Here is a 17,565-nt window from a genome sequence, read left to right on the forward strand (position 1 = left end):
ATTCTTTTCAGAGTCCTAAGCTACCAGGTAAGAAGTTTAATGGGGCTTCCCAGGTGGCACAGTGGTAACGACTCTGCCTGCCAATGCAGGAGACGTGGTTCTGATCCCTGGCTACAGTCCATGGAGTTGCAGAGTCAGACCTGACTGAGCAACTGAGCACACAAGTTTGATAACTCTGAGACTGTTGTGCTAGAGATGCTGTGTGCCATGTGTTCGATCCCTGATCAATACTTTCAACTGAGACCAGCTTTTCAACCATCCCCTCCAAAGCACCATATGCATGAGGAACCTAAGATTCGCTAAACCATTAGCCAGCTGAATATTTCCAAGTGACCTCTATCTATGGCATAAGGAGCAGAAAAATTACTCAGCCAAGCTCAAAATTCTTGACCCTTAAAATTGTGAGATGTAAAGAAAATTGTTGTTGGGGTTGTTTGTTATGTGTTAATAGAGTTCTAGAACACAAGAGAAAAGTACAGACATCAGCACAAAATAGTCAAAGGATCGTGAGATAAACTGCAAGGGAAAACGTTTTAAAATAAATAAATAGTACTACTGCCTGTGCCCAAGAGAACAGTTTGGAGAAATGCATGAATTAGGGCTTGAAGAAAGGCACAGAAAGACTGGACACGTTAAACAGGAGACAGGCAAAATAATAACTGAATTCAGGCTTGGATTAGCTAGCGGTCTATTGGGAAGATATCTCCTGGGTGTAAATATCCAGTTTAGAGAGACAAAAATGTACAAGATCACTTAAAACCAGAGGTCTAGGGCAGATCCAGACCTTAACTGATTCTATTTTTCACAATAAGGGAACTCCTAAAATCTAAAAGAGTATCTTTAGAAACAAAAGAATGTGCCAGAACGGAAAGAGAAGTGAAAGCAGAAACACTGCTCAGATCCAACAAATAGTGTTCATTTTATGAATTAAGTAAGGAAAGAGACCCACATGAGAAGCAGGGCAAATGGTAAGAAAATCACTGAGTCTTCCTGAAATGAGTGGGGGATTAACAGAGGAGAGAGAAAACTGCAGACATAATTCATTACTGGGGGGAAAATAAACCAATACAGTATTGTAAAGCAAAATAAAGTAAAAATAAAAATTAAAAAAAATTGTTTAATAAATAAAAAAAGAAATGTAGCAGAAGAACGTTATTTAAGACTAAAATATTCAAAAGTTTTGGGAAGACAATGTTCTGAGAAGCACATGGCAGAAGGAAGGTTCTCACTAGGCCCATAGGCACCAGGCTTCAGGAGCATCACAAGAAAACCCTGCCAAGATGACAGGGTCTTAAGGCCGAAGCGATTCTTAGCAAGAGGCAGAGACAATGGCCATCATATTACAGAACTAGGGTGTCTGTATATCCTATGTCAATTATTTTTTCTCATTTAGCCCTAAAATAATTTTTAAAAATATATGTCCCCCTATAAAGTTTTAATTTGACAGGTAAGTTTTTCATCATAACTTTAAAGAACAGATTTGGAAATGATGTGATTTCCAGCAGACTATAAATAGTGACATAAAATACAATGACTGCATTACTCTTTTAGACGTATTCCATGAAATCTACATACCAAAACTTGATATCATCATCACGTTTAAAAATACACAAGTAATCTCTTTAACATGTGACCATTTTGCATCTTTTCATTTTAAATTTACATTCCCATTCCATTTCTCCCTCAGAATTTTCTCTTAATGTAATACATTTAAGTTTCAAAGAATTTTACTAATCACCCTTATCAGGCTTATCATTGAAATTTGAAATCTTCTTTTATTTCTTTGACTATAAGGCTCTAAGTGTTTAAAAATAATCTCTTCTTAGTTGAATTAGTGTTACAGTTATCATCCGTACAATTGGTCAATACAACATAGATGATAAATTTTGATAAATAATTATAAATCAAAAAAATTAAAGTAGTATCATAACTATATCTCCTGAGATAAATAAGGCTTTGCAAACTTTTTAGGCTTTCTAACTTATTTATCCATGACTAAATATTGACTTAATGACATAAATCCTGAAAAATCTTGTTTCTATAAATTAAATGAAAAGAAGAATAGGAAGAGTTTGTATAGACAAGTTGTTCACGCTTTGAGCACATTCCAAGCTATGTAGTCACTCAAACACTATTTTTAATGATCTGCCAGCTGATAATACCTACAAATTTGTAGAAGCAAAAACTGGAAACCATTTGACTTGCAAAAGTATTTCTTACCCAATCATTAGATACATTCATTCACTTATCTCAATTTCTGGGAAGAAATCCAGAAGTACTTTACCAAGACATATCAAATAACTCTTAATTATACCCACTACTCCCTCACTAAGAGCACCTTGGATTATCCAAATTACTCAGAGAGGATTAAGAAAATCAAAATATTATTAATTTCACCACCAATACCATTTTAATCAAATATTTTTGTGTGTTTCAAATATGTTTTATAAAGAGCTTGAATCTGCAGCTTTTGTTTATTTAATTTATGGAAAATACCCACCCTATGACTTAATTGGCAAAGACTGTTCTTAAGCCAACCCAATCAGCCAAGTCAACTTAGCTTTTTCTCAATATAGACCTGACTTCATTTTTAATTAAAAAATTTTAATATGTGTTCCAAGAAATGCTAAAAATGCTGACAAATAATTATGGAAATCATTTTATAAGGGAAAATGCTAAAAACTGTCAGTATTAAAATAATATAGACTTAAAATAAAATTTGATTTAGTTGTATACGTTCTAAAGCCAAGATGAAACAATCTATTAAACTTTTAAAAATGCAAAGTAATACATAGCTTACACTGTAAATTAATTATAACTTTGGAAATGTAAAAGGCACTGTATTCCTTCAGTAAATAGATGTGTTTATGTATTGAACTTTTTGTGTTTATTTCAAGGAATAATTAAATAAGATCTGAGAATAAAAATATCTGAAATCATTTGACTGTTTTTAGTAGCTCTTATGAGCAATTTTCCCTATGTGTTTAAAGAAGAAAAGTATTTATACTTAAATCTAATTAGTCCAGCTGCCAGAAATTAATTATATCTCTTGCTAACAGGAAGTAGAAATTAGTGTAAATATCTCACAAAGTGTTTAGACAAAATCGTCTAACTGCTGCCTTAAATAATATGCATCAAATCTGAATAGAAAAACCATGGAAAACTTGTATCTGTGAATTTTATCCAGTATATCTCGAAAAATGTGGTCTTTCTCAAAAATATTTCAATTACATTTAAAAGAATCATTATTATTAACCTTTAAAGTCTTTGGTTCTTTAAAGATACTTTTCTTTCCAGCTAATAACATCTCTCAGAGCTGAGCATAAGATAGAGCTGGAAAGAATTGCTTGCATTTGAAAAGTACCCCTAAAGCCATTTTCAGTGTTTGATTTGCCCTTCCTGTGCTGTCTTTGCTTTGTTTAAGGAGAATATCCCTCAAGAGCTCTGCACAATTTGAGAATAAATGGAAACAGGATAAGGTGGGCTTCCCTGGTGGCTCAGACTATAAAGAATCTGCCTGCAATGCAGGAGACCAGGGTTCGATCCCTGGATCAGGAAGATCCAGGAAGATTCCCTGGAGAAGGAAATAGCAACCAACTCCAGTGTTCATGCCTGGAGAACTCCATGGACAGAGAAGCCTAGCGGGCTACAGTTTGTGGAGATGCAACAAGTCGGATACGACTCAGTGACTCACACACATACATACACACTCTACCATTCTACCACATTTCTAGATTCAGAAAATTCCCACACTGGGAAAAAGACACAATTTATAATGCTTTTCTCAACAGAAATATTTAAAACATGGAAATGCATGGAAGCCTAAAGATCTATGGTTCATGAATATAGGTTTCTTTTTCATTTGTTCTCCTCACTCCCACTCCAAGGTTTTTGCTAAAAATTGTGGGGGGGAGGTGGGGGAATGCACTATAGTTTTGGGATGAGTGAGGAGTATGCCTTTCTTTCAGAAAATAACAGAAGGGCTACTAAACACTTCTCCTAGGAAATCTTTGGGAATGCAGAGGATACAGTGCATCTGAAGTGGTAGATCCCAGGCTCAGTCACTTCAAGCAGCCCAAATCAATGCAGCCTGGAGTGGCAGAAACACAATGCTTTACAGGAGAGTCTGAAATTAACAAATGTTGAAAACACTGGATGGGGAAGAACACAAATTGAGCAAGTCCTTGAGGAGGAATTCCAAATACCTGGCTTTGCACGAAGAAGAAATATATCACATACCCTTCCATGAAAAAGGAGACATTTTTCTCCCAAATATGGTAACCATCATATCACGATTAACCTGCGGTTAATCATTTCCTCCAGTGAATGTATGTTCAGGAATCCTCGTGGACTGTGGACGACTGAAATCGCCGTCCTGTTGCATATGCAACCAAGACGGTACCTGTCATCCACCCTCTTTCTCTCAGCCACAGATGAATGCCTATTAAGGTCTCCAGCAACCCTAAGGACGGTCTTGGGACTACCCCACCCTAAGGATTGAGGATTGGCCTGTGTTAACTTTCTGTGAGTATAGCAGCAATGCTATGATAATACAGTGTATGCAAGGTACCAACTCTTTAGGTCCTTTCAAGTATCGTGGGGAAAGACCAGTACCAATCAAAAAGCCCTGCAGAAATCCTTCTTATTTCTGGGGAAACAGCCTGGGCTGTAGTTACCCAGGGAAACATACTTTCACACACACACACACACACACTGGGATGAGACCTTCCTGACTAGGATGAGCTGAATAAGAAAATAAAGGAGAATCCTATTAATCTAAGAACTGGGGGCTTTGAATTATTGCTAAGAGTAAAAGGATTCAGCTTTCAGGTTTTCTTTTTTTTTCCTTTCACTTTATTCTTTCCCAGGGAACTTTAAAATGAGATAGAAGACCACTTAAAAATTTTGAACGTCCTGCGAGTTCTCCTCCTGGCAGTTATGTTTGGATTACTTTTACCTTGTTGTTGAATTGCACTGCAGCCTTTGGTTACCTGTATTAGGTACCATAGCTGAGCAAAATCTGAGAGTGGGAAAAAGAACAAGAAAGCAAATTATGACCTTTAGTTACCAAATCTCCTTAGAGTCGATTTAAGGAATGTAGTATTTTGAGTCATTTCCAAGTTTAAATTGCCCACTGGGATTCCAGAAGGATCTACAAAGGAGTAGAGTTTGTTATCTGGGGGGGATAGCTTCCTGAAGGTGGGAAAAGATGGCTTAATAGGGAGCTGACCTCTTATTCCAAAGGGCCCAGCCATACCCTTGCCTGACCACAGGTGGATGGATGAGTTCAGTAAGGTTACAGGACAAGAACTGAGAACACTCAGGAGTGATGCTTGGTCGCCAGTCCTCCTGCTCTGCTAGGGAGGGATTTCAGCAACACCACCTCTGCTGGCCTCACTCCCCACACCTCTATGTCACTTGCCAAGAGGGTAGGGATACATTCGTGAGTTTGGAAGAAGGAACTGGGTATCCTCAGCTTAGCGCCTGCCTCTCTTCTCTTAGGAAGCGTCCCTCTGACCTAACCTTTGCCACAAGATAGGTACTTGTGCCTCAGGTGAGGTCTGAAGTTGCCCAGGTCTGCCTGGCACTGGGAGGGGAAACTTATGGGTGAGATGAAGTTTTAAGTTCACGCAGCCACAGAGTCAGAGATAAACTCACGAACCAGTTCTACTAGAAGAAAGGTGATATTTTAAACTAAAATAAATATTGATTGATAGGATGAATATAAAACATCTATCCACATGAAGCTGAGTCAAGAAATTTAAAGGTGCAGGTGAGAGGTGATTTATTCCATAGAGGCCCCTAGAAGTCGTCTCCAAGTAAATCAACTTCTGTTAAGTCTCTTCCTCTTACCTCCCACACAGCTAATCCTTTAAGCCAAGAAAGTCTAATCCTTAATACTCATTAATTTTCCATTGGTGACTCCTAACAGGTAAGCCTTAAATTTCTATGCCCACCAAGTAGTTAAATTATCTCAATAAATAATTAGTAATTAGGTGATTAGGAGGCTCTTTTTAGCAAAGCCTGTTGTTAGCTTCTCTCAAGGTAGCTAGGTCTCTAGTGAGTAAAGCTACTAACACAATCAGAAGTGTGCCACCAATTAGTCCTGTGTTGTCTTATTTAATGCCGACAACAACCCACTGTCGAGATGAGGAACTGAGTAAAGTAAGTAACTGGCTCCAAGTTTGCAGATCCAGTAAGCAGCACAGTCAGGATTTGAACCCTAATGCCTCCAAATGCCATGCTCAATTCACCACTCCACAAGGCTCACATTCATAGATGCATACGTTTATCAAGATTGGAAGAAACCTTGCAAGTCATTAAATCCAACCTCCATCTACTGCCAATGCCCTTCCTGGCATGACTCAGGGATGGGAAGTTTCTAAGGCAGACCTTTTACTATGGGGCAGCCCTATTGCTTTGCCAACTCCTTTCTTTCATGGAATGTCCTATAAATTCGTTTCCTCTCTTTGGAGGTAACACAGGGTCCATTCTTAGATTAAGCATCCCAGCGCCTCCACCTAATCCCCACATATCTTAATCTTTGCCCATACTCATCCTTCTAGGGACCTCCCTGAGCACAATCATTGGCAATAACACATCTAGGATCTGGAGCTTGACATAACATTCCAGGATGGAGCAGACCAGTGCAAAGTAGTGCTGGGTTATCACTGCCCTCTTTACAAGCACCATTCTACCATGTATTGTGATTTGTGGTGGAAAGAGCACTGTTTCTCTGCTTAAGAGCCTACGTGGCTCCCTTGTAAGTGAATGGGTGTTTTAAAAATAAAAAAAGATCTGTAACTATGTAAGTTTGGAACACACTGCTTAACATTCATGCATTAATAAATCTTTATTGGATGCCTACTGTGAGCAGATATATATCAGTGAACAAAACAAACCAAAATCCCTGTTTATGGAAACTGCAGGTCAGACAAGAAATACTATGAATATGTGAGGACCTTTAAGAAGACTCACAATAGCATGTCATAAGAGAAATCCTAATACAAAGAAATAAACTTAATTTTAATTATGTCAAGATGATAAAGAATAAAGAATCTGCCTGCAGTGCCAGAGACATGAGTGTGATCCCTGGTTGGTAAGATCCCCTGAAGGAGAAAATGGCAACCCATTCCAGTATTCTTTCTTGGGAAATCCCATGGATGGAGGAGCCCGGCAGGGGCCCTCTGGGGGGCCATGGGGTGGCAAGAGTCAGACATAACTTAGTGACTAATAACAACATCTGCAAACATAGGATCCCGGTATAATTACTAACTTGAAGAGAACAGTATTTTAGTCACCTGTTTAGGAAACACATGCTCACAACACTGAACACAGATTACCCTGCCTTCAGGTGGTGTATCTCTTTATGTCACCACTGTCCTGTTTGGAAACTTTCTAATGTAAAAAGAAGCTAAAGATCAGCCAAGAAATATGAGCACAGCAAGCTCAGCCCATAGGAGGGATTAGAGGACACCATGGGACATGTGGGAAGGAAGGGAGGAGTTGTCATGAAACTAACAAATACACAGAGGAATGGAGGACAGACACTGCCCCCTCCACCAGGGGAGGGGGCTCAGTGAGGGACTCAGTTCTAATACAGGAGCAGTTGATACCACAGCTCTCAGGCTGAGCATCAGTGATGCAGGTGGGCAGATCTGAGGATGGGGCAGGATTCAGGCAGGGAAGCAGAAGGGTTACCAGGTCCAAACTAGCAGCACAATCCGTCTATGAATCTGAGACAAGGTGCTGGGATCAGGAAGGGACTTTATTGGGGAGCCAGCTGACTGAGAAGATGGTAGGGTAGCGCTGAAAAGGGGCCCGGTTGTCAGGTTCTTTTATGAAGCACGGGCTGGAGGTAACAAAGTAAAAGACTATTCGACCCTAGCAAACGTTCTCTAAAATGGGCAAGCCTCAGGCAGGGGAATGTGTTAGTTTCAATTCCTTACAGTCAGGCAGCTCAGGTTATCTCCCTGAGGCAGGTCATTATGTATGCTTACAATAACAAGAGCTGCTGGAAGAGGGTTAAAGTCACAGAAGCAGATCCAACATAAATTCAAAAGTAAGCTTTCCCGGTTACCAAAGCACCAGATCAGGAATTCCACCCTGAATGAGGTCAGGTTGAGGAAAAACAGAATGGATCCAGGTGCCCCCGGAAATCAGATGCATAGTCCGCAATGCCCAGGTAGGTTCCTGACAGCCTAAGGAGCTTTTCCACAGGATTCTATGATCTAGAGAATCAAAAAGACATCCTACCCTTTGCCTGCGAGTAGAAGCAGCTAAGGACTGACTGCTTGCAAACCCTGCTGGCTTCTGTTCACAATCCAACAGTAACTGTTCCACTTCAGCCCTTTTACGTGAGCCTGGTACTGCCAGACAAAAGAGCATTGAAATGGCATTAAAAGCATCAACAGGCACCTGGGCTCAGGCATCCCGCCAGGCTCCCCTTGTCCCTACCACTGACTTCAACACCCCTGCTCGTCACTTCTCCAACTTCACCCACTTTAGCTCCCATGTTCCAGTGGGTCCCTCCAGACTTGATGGTTCTTGATGGTTTCATCTGGGACACTGGCCCCAGCTTGAACTACTACCTGACCATACATGTGACTATCAGCATTTGCTCATCAGCTTTAAGCACCAGAGCCCCGGTCCTTCCTTCCCCTGGTCCCAGGCTCTGGGGACCGGGAGAGTGAACTTCACAGACCCTTCTGGGTTGCACAGGGCCAGCTACCCTGATCAGCAAGTGAGCCAGATCAGAAGGGCCTGTGCTGTGTACAAAACGAGCCAGACACACAGGAAAAAAAGAAAGGAAATGCTGGGTTAGGTAAAAAGGCTGAGTTTGGATAGAAGCCGATACGGGAAGGGATTTGTTATTTGTGGAAAGCTTTTACTTGATGGTGGGAAAGAATGGCAAATATGTAACACAATATTTCTGTAACTATAAATAACACGTAAATACCTTTCCTAATGAAAACCGTATGGAATCAGCTTTTCTGGGACGCTTTTAAAATAGGAAAAGGCAAGAGAAGGAAATAACACATATTTAAACTATACTATGTGCTAAGTGCTTTTCGAATGTTGTTTACGTAGTCTTCTCACTTTACTTCCGGGGAAGATTTTCACTTTATAGATGAGGAAAGGGAGGCTACGAGATTAAGGAACTTGACCAAGGTCTCAGATGAACCACAGTGTGAAAGTAGATGTCAGGTTCCAAAGCCTCCGTTCTTTCTGGAATCAAGCACCAGACTGTCTGAAGGCAGGAGCTAGACTATCTGACCTTTCTAGATTCTTCTCTATTGCCAGGATATCCAGAATTGACTTGCTCCCTGCAGGTGCCTTAAGTCTTTGGGGACAATGAAGATTCATCGTGTGCGCTGTGAACAATAACTCAACAGAGAAGATTTAAGGTGGTGGCAGCAATACTGAAAGTACAATTAGGAGATGGTGTGCTCTGCCACCGCCTTGCTGTGTGACCTTAGATCAGTTTCGGCCCTCTCTGGGCTCCAATTTTCACATCTGGAAAATGCAGAGCGGGGCTAGATGGTCAGCAAGCCTCTGCTCAGCTCTGACAGTCCTGTCTCTAAGGTGTTGGAGTTCACGTTGGCAGTCTGAGAAGGATGGCCCCCAAGAAAGGCCACTCCAGAGCTTCCCCAAGCCTAGCAGAGCCCACTCAGCCCTCCTCCACCACCCACCCGGCACTGACCTGCACCTCCCGGGTCAGGGCCAGCTCCAGCAGCTGGCCAAAGTGCTCGCCCAGAGTGCTCAGGGTCTCGCTCACACAGGCCTTCATCGACTTCAGGACGTGCTCATTCTCCACCTGGAGGCACCTAGGGAAAGAAACCCTCGATGGGCCATCGGAAGGAGCAGGCAGTCAGCCCAGAGCCATTTCTGGGGCCAAATCTGGGCCTGTCATAGGCCTGGTGGTGGTGCCAGTGGCCTGGGAAGAGGATATTGGCTCCAGGGGAGTCAGAAATGGAAATATTCCAAGACCGGCTCATCCTCTGGCTTCCTAGCGTTCCGAGAAGAGTTGGCCTGAAATGGAAGCTAACAGTGCAAGTCACCAGGAAGAAAGGCCACCCAAAAGTGGCTAAATCCATACCTTTGGGCTTCTCCCTGGGAGAAGCAACCATCAGTGTCTAGGGATGGGGGATGAGAGCTGCAGAGGAGGGATGCTGGTGTGCCGTGCTCACTCTGAAGGTGTATCGCAATGCCCGTGCCCCTCTAAGAAATGGCTGCCTGCAGCGGTGCAGACAGGAGCCTTGAGGATTTGCTCCTCACCCAGGAAGACCAAGATTAAATCCGCCCTTCAGGCCCGAGAATGTTTCACGCTGGAAGTCTGAAGAGCCCACACAGCCCTAGGACTGTCAAGTTCCAGGTTTTTCTTCCAGGGCCTGGGGGCTGTAAAGTGTGAGGGAGAGTGTCAACACACTCTTGGGTGTGCAAACAGACCAGGTTGAGGGTGTGTATGTATCTGAGTGTCGCTGTGGGTTTAAGCATGTGGGATATGGAGAAGGTGTGAATGTCCTGTGATTGTGAGAGCGGTCAGTGTGGATGTGAGGATAAGGTGTGTGTGTGCCTCCCCCATGGAGATCAGGGGGCTTCTCAAAGCTGTGAGAAACCTTTCCTTGCTACCAACCCTCATGAATCCTCTTTCTTCCTATGGCCGGGCCTCTCCTCTGCCTTCTACATTCTCCCATGCCTGAAAACAGAGCAGAAAATCCCCAGGGAGTCTCTTAAGGTTGCTGATAAAAGTCAACAAAAGGAAGCTCCCAGGCCACCACCAGCCCTGCCCAGCCCCACTGTTCCCATGGAAGGAGACAGACGCCAGCACCTTCCTCTGCCTAAGGATGGCAGATGCAGTCCAGATTCACCCAGGGGCCAGATTTACCTCTCTGTGACTGCTGACAGCTCTGAACACTTCTCCATTAGCAGCTTCTCAATCTGCAGAAAAATAGATCAGTTTTATTCAATTCAATAAGCATTGGTCGAAGACCAACTGCTGAGCTGGGCGCTCTGGGGCATAAAGATGAAGAATCAAATCATCCGATTTGGAAAACAGGCACACAAACTACAACCGTGCGAAATGGATGGCAACAGAGTTCATCATCAGCTGCTCTGGGAGCTCAAGGAAAGAAAACTGAATGATTAACTATGCTGGGGGATCAGGGAAGTCTCAGAGAGGAAGGGGCATTTGAGCTGGGTTTCAAAGAGTGAAGAGAAGTATACTATGCAAAGGGGAGCAAGGAAAAGGGTAGAGAACTAAGGTGCAAAATGATGCCAGAGGAAACAGATATAAACGGGGATTTTCAGTGGTTCACTCTGGACCTGAAGAAGATTCAGAATCATGGGCTTTGAAATTAGAAAGCTGTAGGTTGAATCCCATTTATACCATTCACTGCATAACTTTGGGCAAGTTACTTGGACTCTCTGAGTTTCTATTTCCACATATATAAAATGAGGATACTAGCGAATATTTTTAATTAATTTAATTAGAACTCAGTCATCACAACAGAGCTATGAAATAAATTCTATTATTATACTCATTAGGATGATGGAACTGGGGCACAGAGAAATTAAGTAACTTGCTGAGGTCACACAGCAGACAGAACTGAAATTTGAACCCAGAGAGTCTGGCATTAAAGAGGGTGTATTTAGCCATTTCAGTGTCTTGCACTGTGGCCTCACAAGTTACGTTGGCCTCACAGGTTGTGTAAGTTAAATGAGGTGTGTATGAGAATATCTAGCACAATTCCTAGCACAAAGCAGATACTCAGTAAAGGTCCTCACTGTCTTCCCTGCTTCATTGGAAGGGGAGGAAGGTCCCTGGGGCAGGAAGACTTCAGACTCTAAGCAATTCAGACCCACTGTTTTAAAAGACACTCCCAGTTCTGAGTGCCCACCCATGCCCAGGCCAGGCAACCAACCTGGCTCATCTCCTGCGAGGAGTTCCTGCTGACAGCACTGTACTCGCTGACCATGGAGCGGGCATGGCAGGTCAGACGCACGCTCATGCTGTGGACACGCGCCCAGCGGTCCTGGGCCAGCTTCTGCCCGATCCTGCGCAACTCAGTGCTGATGACCCAGCCCCGCTTGAGCAGCAGCTGCAGGGGGTCTCCAGGGCCAGGGCCACCTGCCAGGATGAGGTCACCCTGTGCATCCTCCTCCAGGCTGATGGGCTTCGCCTGCAGGACACACATGCACTCACACTCCGTCATGAGCTTCAGGTCCTCCATCCAGCGCTGGACTGAGTCCACTTGCATCAGGTGCAGCCTGCAGCCAGGGAACAGCATCATGAAGGCTATTAGCACTCCTCAAGTTCCAACAGTTTCAATCCCAAGCCATCTGATGTTTCCTAAACACCTACTCTATGCTCATCACTGTTTCTTGCATTCACTTACCTTAAACTTCTTGCTCCTCATTGTGCCCATCTTATAGATAATAAGATGTTTTGAGGGCAGATGACCAAACAAACCAGGCCATGAAGTCTGACAGAGTAACACATAATTTTTACAGTAAGAAGAAAACAGAAAAACCTTAAGTATCAAATACTGGTTATGTCAAATAAGCTATAGTACAGCGACATAGTTATATAATGTGAACCTATTTAAAATAATGCTTTCCAAAAGTTTATAGCATTAATAAACACAAAGTATGCAAGCAGTATGCGGAAATGTAAACACAACTATTATAACTATGTTAAAAAGCTATGTCTAGAGAAATATTTAAAAGGAATATTAAAATGCTAGTGGTTCTTTATGGGTGGTGAAATGAAAAAAATTTTTCAATTGTTTTCAACTTTTCTCTAACTTCTAAATTTTCTACCATAAGCATATATATGACTTTTTTTCTAAGCTAGATATTTTTCTTTTTGTTTTTTCTTACTTTATGGCTTCACCATGAAGCATGTGGGATCTTAGTTTCCCAGCCAGGGATCAAACCCACCCCCTTTACTTTGAAAGCATGGAGTCTTAACCACCCAGTTGCCAGGAAGACCCATACTACATTTTTAATGGAACAAAATTAACTCTGTTTAATACAACAGCATAAGAATATCAATTAGATCCTAAGATCTTTGTCAAATAAAGTTCACTCTAAAATCACTTAGTCAAATAATAGTAAGTAACATCAGATCATTAATGAAGCTTTGAGCATTGGTTGAGTGAATTATATTTAATAGCATGTAACTGCCAGGCACTGTGGGAAAAGTGGAGATCAACATGCCAAGCCTCCCCTCTCCTGGAGTTTCTGATCTGCCTACAGAAACAAGACACATTAACGAGAAGTTAAAAAATAATAGACTTCAACATAATTTGAAAGTTACAACAGAAAAAGATATGCACAGCTAAACTTTAAGGCTGGATTTGAGTCCCTTAGCCCTTGGCTTGTGACAGGCTTCCAACTAGTCTTTCGTCATGCATCTTACCTGCCTCCAGCCATTCTCCATCTACCACGAGTCATTCATTCATCCCACAAATAAGTACTCAGAGTCTACTACAGGCCAAGTACTGTTCCAAGCCCTGGGCTATAACAACAGGTAGCAAAAAGCCATTTCCTTTGTGAAAGTTACGTTCAAGTGAGAGGACAGTCAACTTTCAAAGCAATTTCCAAGATAAATGAGCAATGTATACTAGAGTAGTAAGTGCCACAAAGGAAAAGAACAGGAAAAAAGGCTGGAGAGTTGTGGAGGTGGAAGGGGAGTAGTTATTGCATTGTAAAAATAAGTGAGTCAGAGAAGGCTCACTGAGAAAGGGGCTTGTAAGCCAAGATTTGAAGGACAGGAGGGAGTGAGCCGTGTGGATATCTGGGGGCAAATTGTTTCAGGGAGAGAAAACAGCAAGAGCAAAGGTCCTGGGGCACACAATGTCTTTGAGATGTGTGAGAAATAGCAAGGAGGCCAGAGTTAGCCTGACAGGGAGACAGACGGAGGATTTGAGGTGAGAGCAGTGGAGGCTGGAGGTGGGCAGACCCTAAGGAGTTGTGTAGGACAAGATGAGGACTTGGCTTTTAATCCGAGTTATCACAGCACCCAGAAAGCACGGAGGAGAGTGGATAGGTGGGCCCAAGGTACCAAGGAGGACTGAAATGATGAAGGCATGCTCCAATTATCATGGCTAAAATCACATCTTCATTTTTAATGAGAAGGAGTACTTTCTCAGTGATGCAGCTGTCTATAAGGCTTTTAAATGTAATTTTTAACTACAAGACTTATACTTCTGCAAATTATACGTGTGGTTCCTTACAGCTTTTTAAACTGTTAAAAATAAGAGCTTACCAATGGCCTTTCTTTCTCCCTCTCCCTTCATGAAAAATAGCTATTATATTTTGTGAAGAATTTGAATAGAAGATAGACGGATGAAAAATCGCTTTATGGATATACCACAATTTATTAAACATTTTCCCACTGTTGGGCACTCATTTGTTTCCGGTTCTTGACCACTACAGACACCATTATACATGTGTCCTTACATACTGGTATCTTCATTCTGTGCCACAGACCCCAGGAGCAGGAGCGAAGTTCAGTAAGTTGCCACATTAGTTCCCCAAAGAAGCAATGCATTCCCCAACAATGCAGGAGAACTTTCTATACATATATGTTGTTATTCCCCTATGTGAGTCCTCCCTACCAACCATCTCCTTCCATAAGTTGAAATTCCCAAGGCTCAGATGGGGAGCTTCCTAGATCTGGCCCCAGCCTCCCTCTCTACATACCTCCCTTTTCCATCTTCCCTCCAATCTTAGCACTATCACCACAAACACACTACACTCAGGGCATACTCAACCTCCCTGTTTCCCAAACACGGCAGTCTTTTACAATCCATCCCCCTGCCTTGCACAGATAGCTCCTTAGATGGGAATCTTTTTTCTTTCTTCTCGACCTGGCAAGCTCCTATTCACCCTGTGATAGTGGACTCTGATGTTACTTTCTCTGAAAAGCTTCAGTCAGAGTTCATCAGCTGCCCCCCAGCATCTCCCACCTCTCCATGCTTCCTCCATTGGAGCCTAATAACATTCTATTGCGATTTGTGTATCTGTCTGCACTCTGCACATCCTATGAGGACAGTCCCTCATAGCTGGTTTATCGCCAGTGCCTGACAGATCCCAGCTCCACCTAGAATGAGTGGCAGGCATCTACTGCCCTACCTCTGCAGGGGGACTATACACGACTCCGCCACTCCACCTCCCAGGGAAGGGCCCCAAGAACAAGGTCAACTGACGAAAACATGCACAGCCTGAAAACTGAGAATTATGTTTTATTTGACAGACAAAACTGAGCACTTCAAGTCTGGGAGGTAGCCTTTCAGAATAGCTCCAAGGGACTGCTCCAAAGAGCCAAGGAAGGAGCCAGGATATATAGGGGGTTTTGCAACAAAGGCCAAGTAGTCAAAAGATCAAAACAGTACTGTTAAATACAGAAAACCAGACATCTCAAGTTCATGAATATAGCACTTTTTATGTATAGGCAGATGCAGGACTCAGGACTTGCTGAAATCGTTCTTTTGATATGCATCTCAGCTATCTAGCTATCTAGGGCTGGTACCCTGTTCTTTTCCATCCTGAGTTCCCCCAGGGCAGCCCACTGGCTGCAGACTGAGGCTGCAAAGGCTGAGGGCTTGGCAGCAGGTGGCCCGTTTGTCTCCATTCTGAGTTCCCTCAGGGCTCACCTTCAGGGGCAGCTATAGTGGCTTGATGACTGCAGTATCCTTTGTTTACTGATACACTGGCAACATTTTTCATTCATGACAACAGGATAAGAAAGGGGATATAGGTGATGGAAAAATATGTGCCCATCATGTTCTAGAGATACAGACCTGGAGGCAAACTGACCTAGGGCTTTTAAGGGGCAACAAATAAACCAGTCAGTCACTCACTGACTCATTCTCTCCATAAATGCTTAGGAGGGGGCATCTGTTGTTTTTGTCTTCCCAGCACCCTCCCTCCTTCCATCAAAGGCAAAGGCAAGCTACACTAGCTGCCTGGCTTCTTGGTGGGGCAATGTAGGCTTCAGCATTTCCCTCCTCTTTGGGCGGGCCCCTGCTCCCAAACATAAAGTGGTCCCCCAGAAGCCCTGTCTGCATTGTGAAGATGCTCTTCGTCACAGCTGGTGGTTAATCCATGAGTGGGCCCCTGAACCAAGCTGCACTAATCCAATTCCCTCTCCCTAAACTATGAGACTTAGAACCAAGAGTTAACAGACTGGAGGTACCGGACGTGAGTTACTTTCATGATGGCAACTTCACCTGTTCCATGAGGAACTCCAGCATCAACTGGAGACTGGGGAACAAGGCCCAGAGTTAGTCTTTATTGCTTGCAACCAAAAGAATCTTTTCTGAAGCACAAGTTCACAGATAATTAAGCAGAGTTCAGTCAGTGCCATCCCTTAGAAAAACAGTTTTCTGGGAGCCGTTCGTTCCAGTTGGAGATCAGGGTCGGTTCATGCAGAAGGTGGCTTTAGAGCTGCGTAGGGCTGGGACACAACTTAGCAACAGAGTTGGAACGCCTAAAGACAGTGGGAGCATCTTCCAGGGTGCAGCAGACAACAGGACAATGAGTGGGTCAGTGGGGTTAGAGTTAAACATTCTGGAAGAGAGGGAGCAAAGAGAGGGGAAAGCTTGGAGAAGGGGGAAAGCCCTGAGCTCGAGAAGCTTTGAAACCAGAGTAGGGGTTGGGCATTTATGCTGAAAGCCCCGAAAAGCTATTCAAGGGCAACAGGCTAGGCAACAATGGGCAGAGACCAGTGGAGTTGAAAGATTCCTACCTAAATCACAGCAGCTGGGACCAGCACCCAGCACAAAGGAAACCCACAGTGCTAAGGTGGGCTCTTGGCTCATCTCCCCATGGAAGAGCTCTGGGGTCCTCAGGGGGAGATACTGACACTCCTTACTTCTGGTCTGGGTGGGAAAGGGCCGCAGAAGAACCAGGTAGAGAGAAAAAGAGAGACAAAGCCACCACTTGCCAATGACTTGGGCCCATTTCACAAGGGAACCTCCTTTCTGATAAGCCATGCTGATAGCATGTACTCCTGATATGATGAAGACATTTCACCTCTGTCACTTTTTCCCTGAAACCCATCTCAGTCTGATGAGATCCCCAAACCAAGATTTTCATCACTCCCCACTTCCTCCCCAACTTGCATGGAGGCTATTACTCAGTTCTTGCTCTTTAAGGTCTTTAAAAATTAGAAGGAAAGTGGGATTTCAGACGCTTTGCTGATTAAAATCCTAGTTGATTTATCACTCTGCTGGTAAGAGAAATGGAATGACAAAACTATTGATTTCCCCGGTGTTTGTATATTTGTGTCTGTGTGTGTCCCTGTTGGCAGATATGAACTCATCTGGGTATCTGTCTATATCGTCTGTGTGCTGGTGTCTGGGTGAGAGTCTGTGTATCCCTACCTGAGTCAATACTCAGTAGAGTTTGTGTTTACTGGTCTTTTGTCAGAGAAACTTGAAGATTAAAAACGGATGGGGGTGGTGTCGGACTTAAGTGTGGGCTGAGACTGATGACTCAGTTCCAAAGAAAAGAGAACAGGAAGTGGAGAAAAAAAGTAACTTTGCAATGGAGAAA

The 17,565-nt window shown here is 43.2% G+C and overlaps 1 protein-coding gene across 1 annotated transcript in view; it reads right to left on the reverse strand.

Moving 5' to 3' along the window:
• Positions 1-17,565, reverse strand: part of INSC (INSC spindle orientation adaptor protein) — a 132,097-nt gene that overhangs the window by 54,526 nt on the left and 60,006 nt on the right. The window contains exons 3-5 of the mRNA XM_069553662.1: positions 11,925-12,270; positions 10,889-10,941; positions 9,704-9,827 (exon numbers count right to left, since the gene is read on the reverse strand). Of these exons, the coding sequence (XP_069409763.1) occupies positions 9,704-9,827; positions 10,889-10,941; positions 11,925-12,270 (523 nt within the window). The remainder of the gene's footprint in view (positions 1-9,703; positions 9,828-10,888; positions 10,942-11,924; positions 12,271-17,565) is intronic.

The sequence above is a fragment of the Ovis canadensis genome, chromosome 15, assembly GCF_042477335.2.
Source record: "Ovis canadensis isolate MfBH-ARS-UI-01 breed Bighorn chromosome 15, ARS-UI_OviCan_v2, whole genome shotgun sequence".
Taxonomy (NCBI): Eukaryota; Metazoa; Chordata; class Mammalia; order Artiodactyla; family Bovidae; genus Ovis; species Ovis canadensis.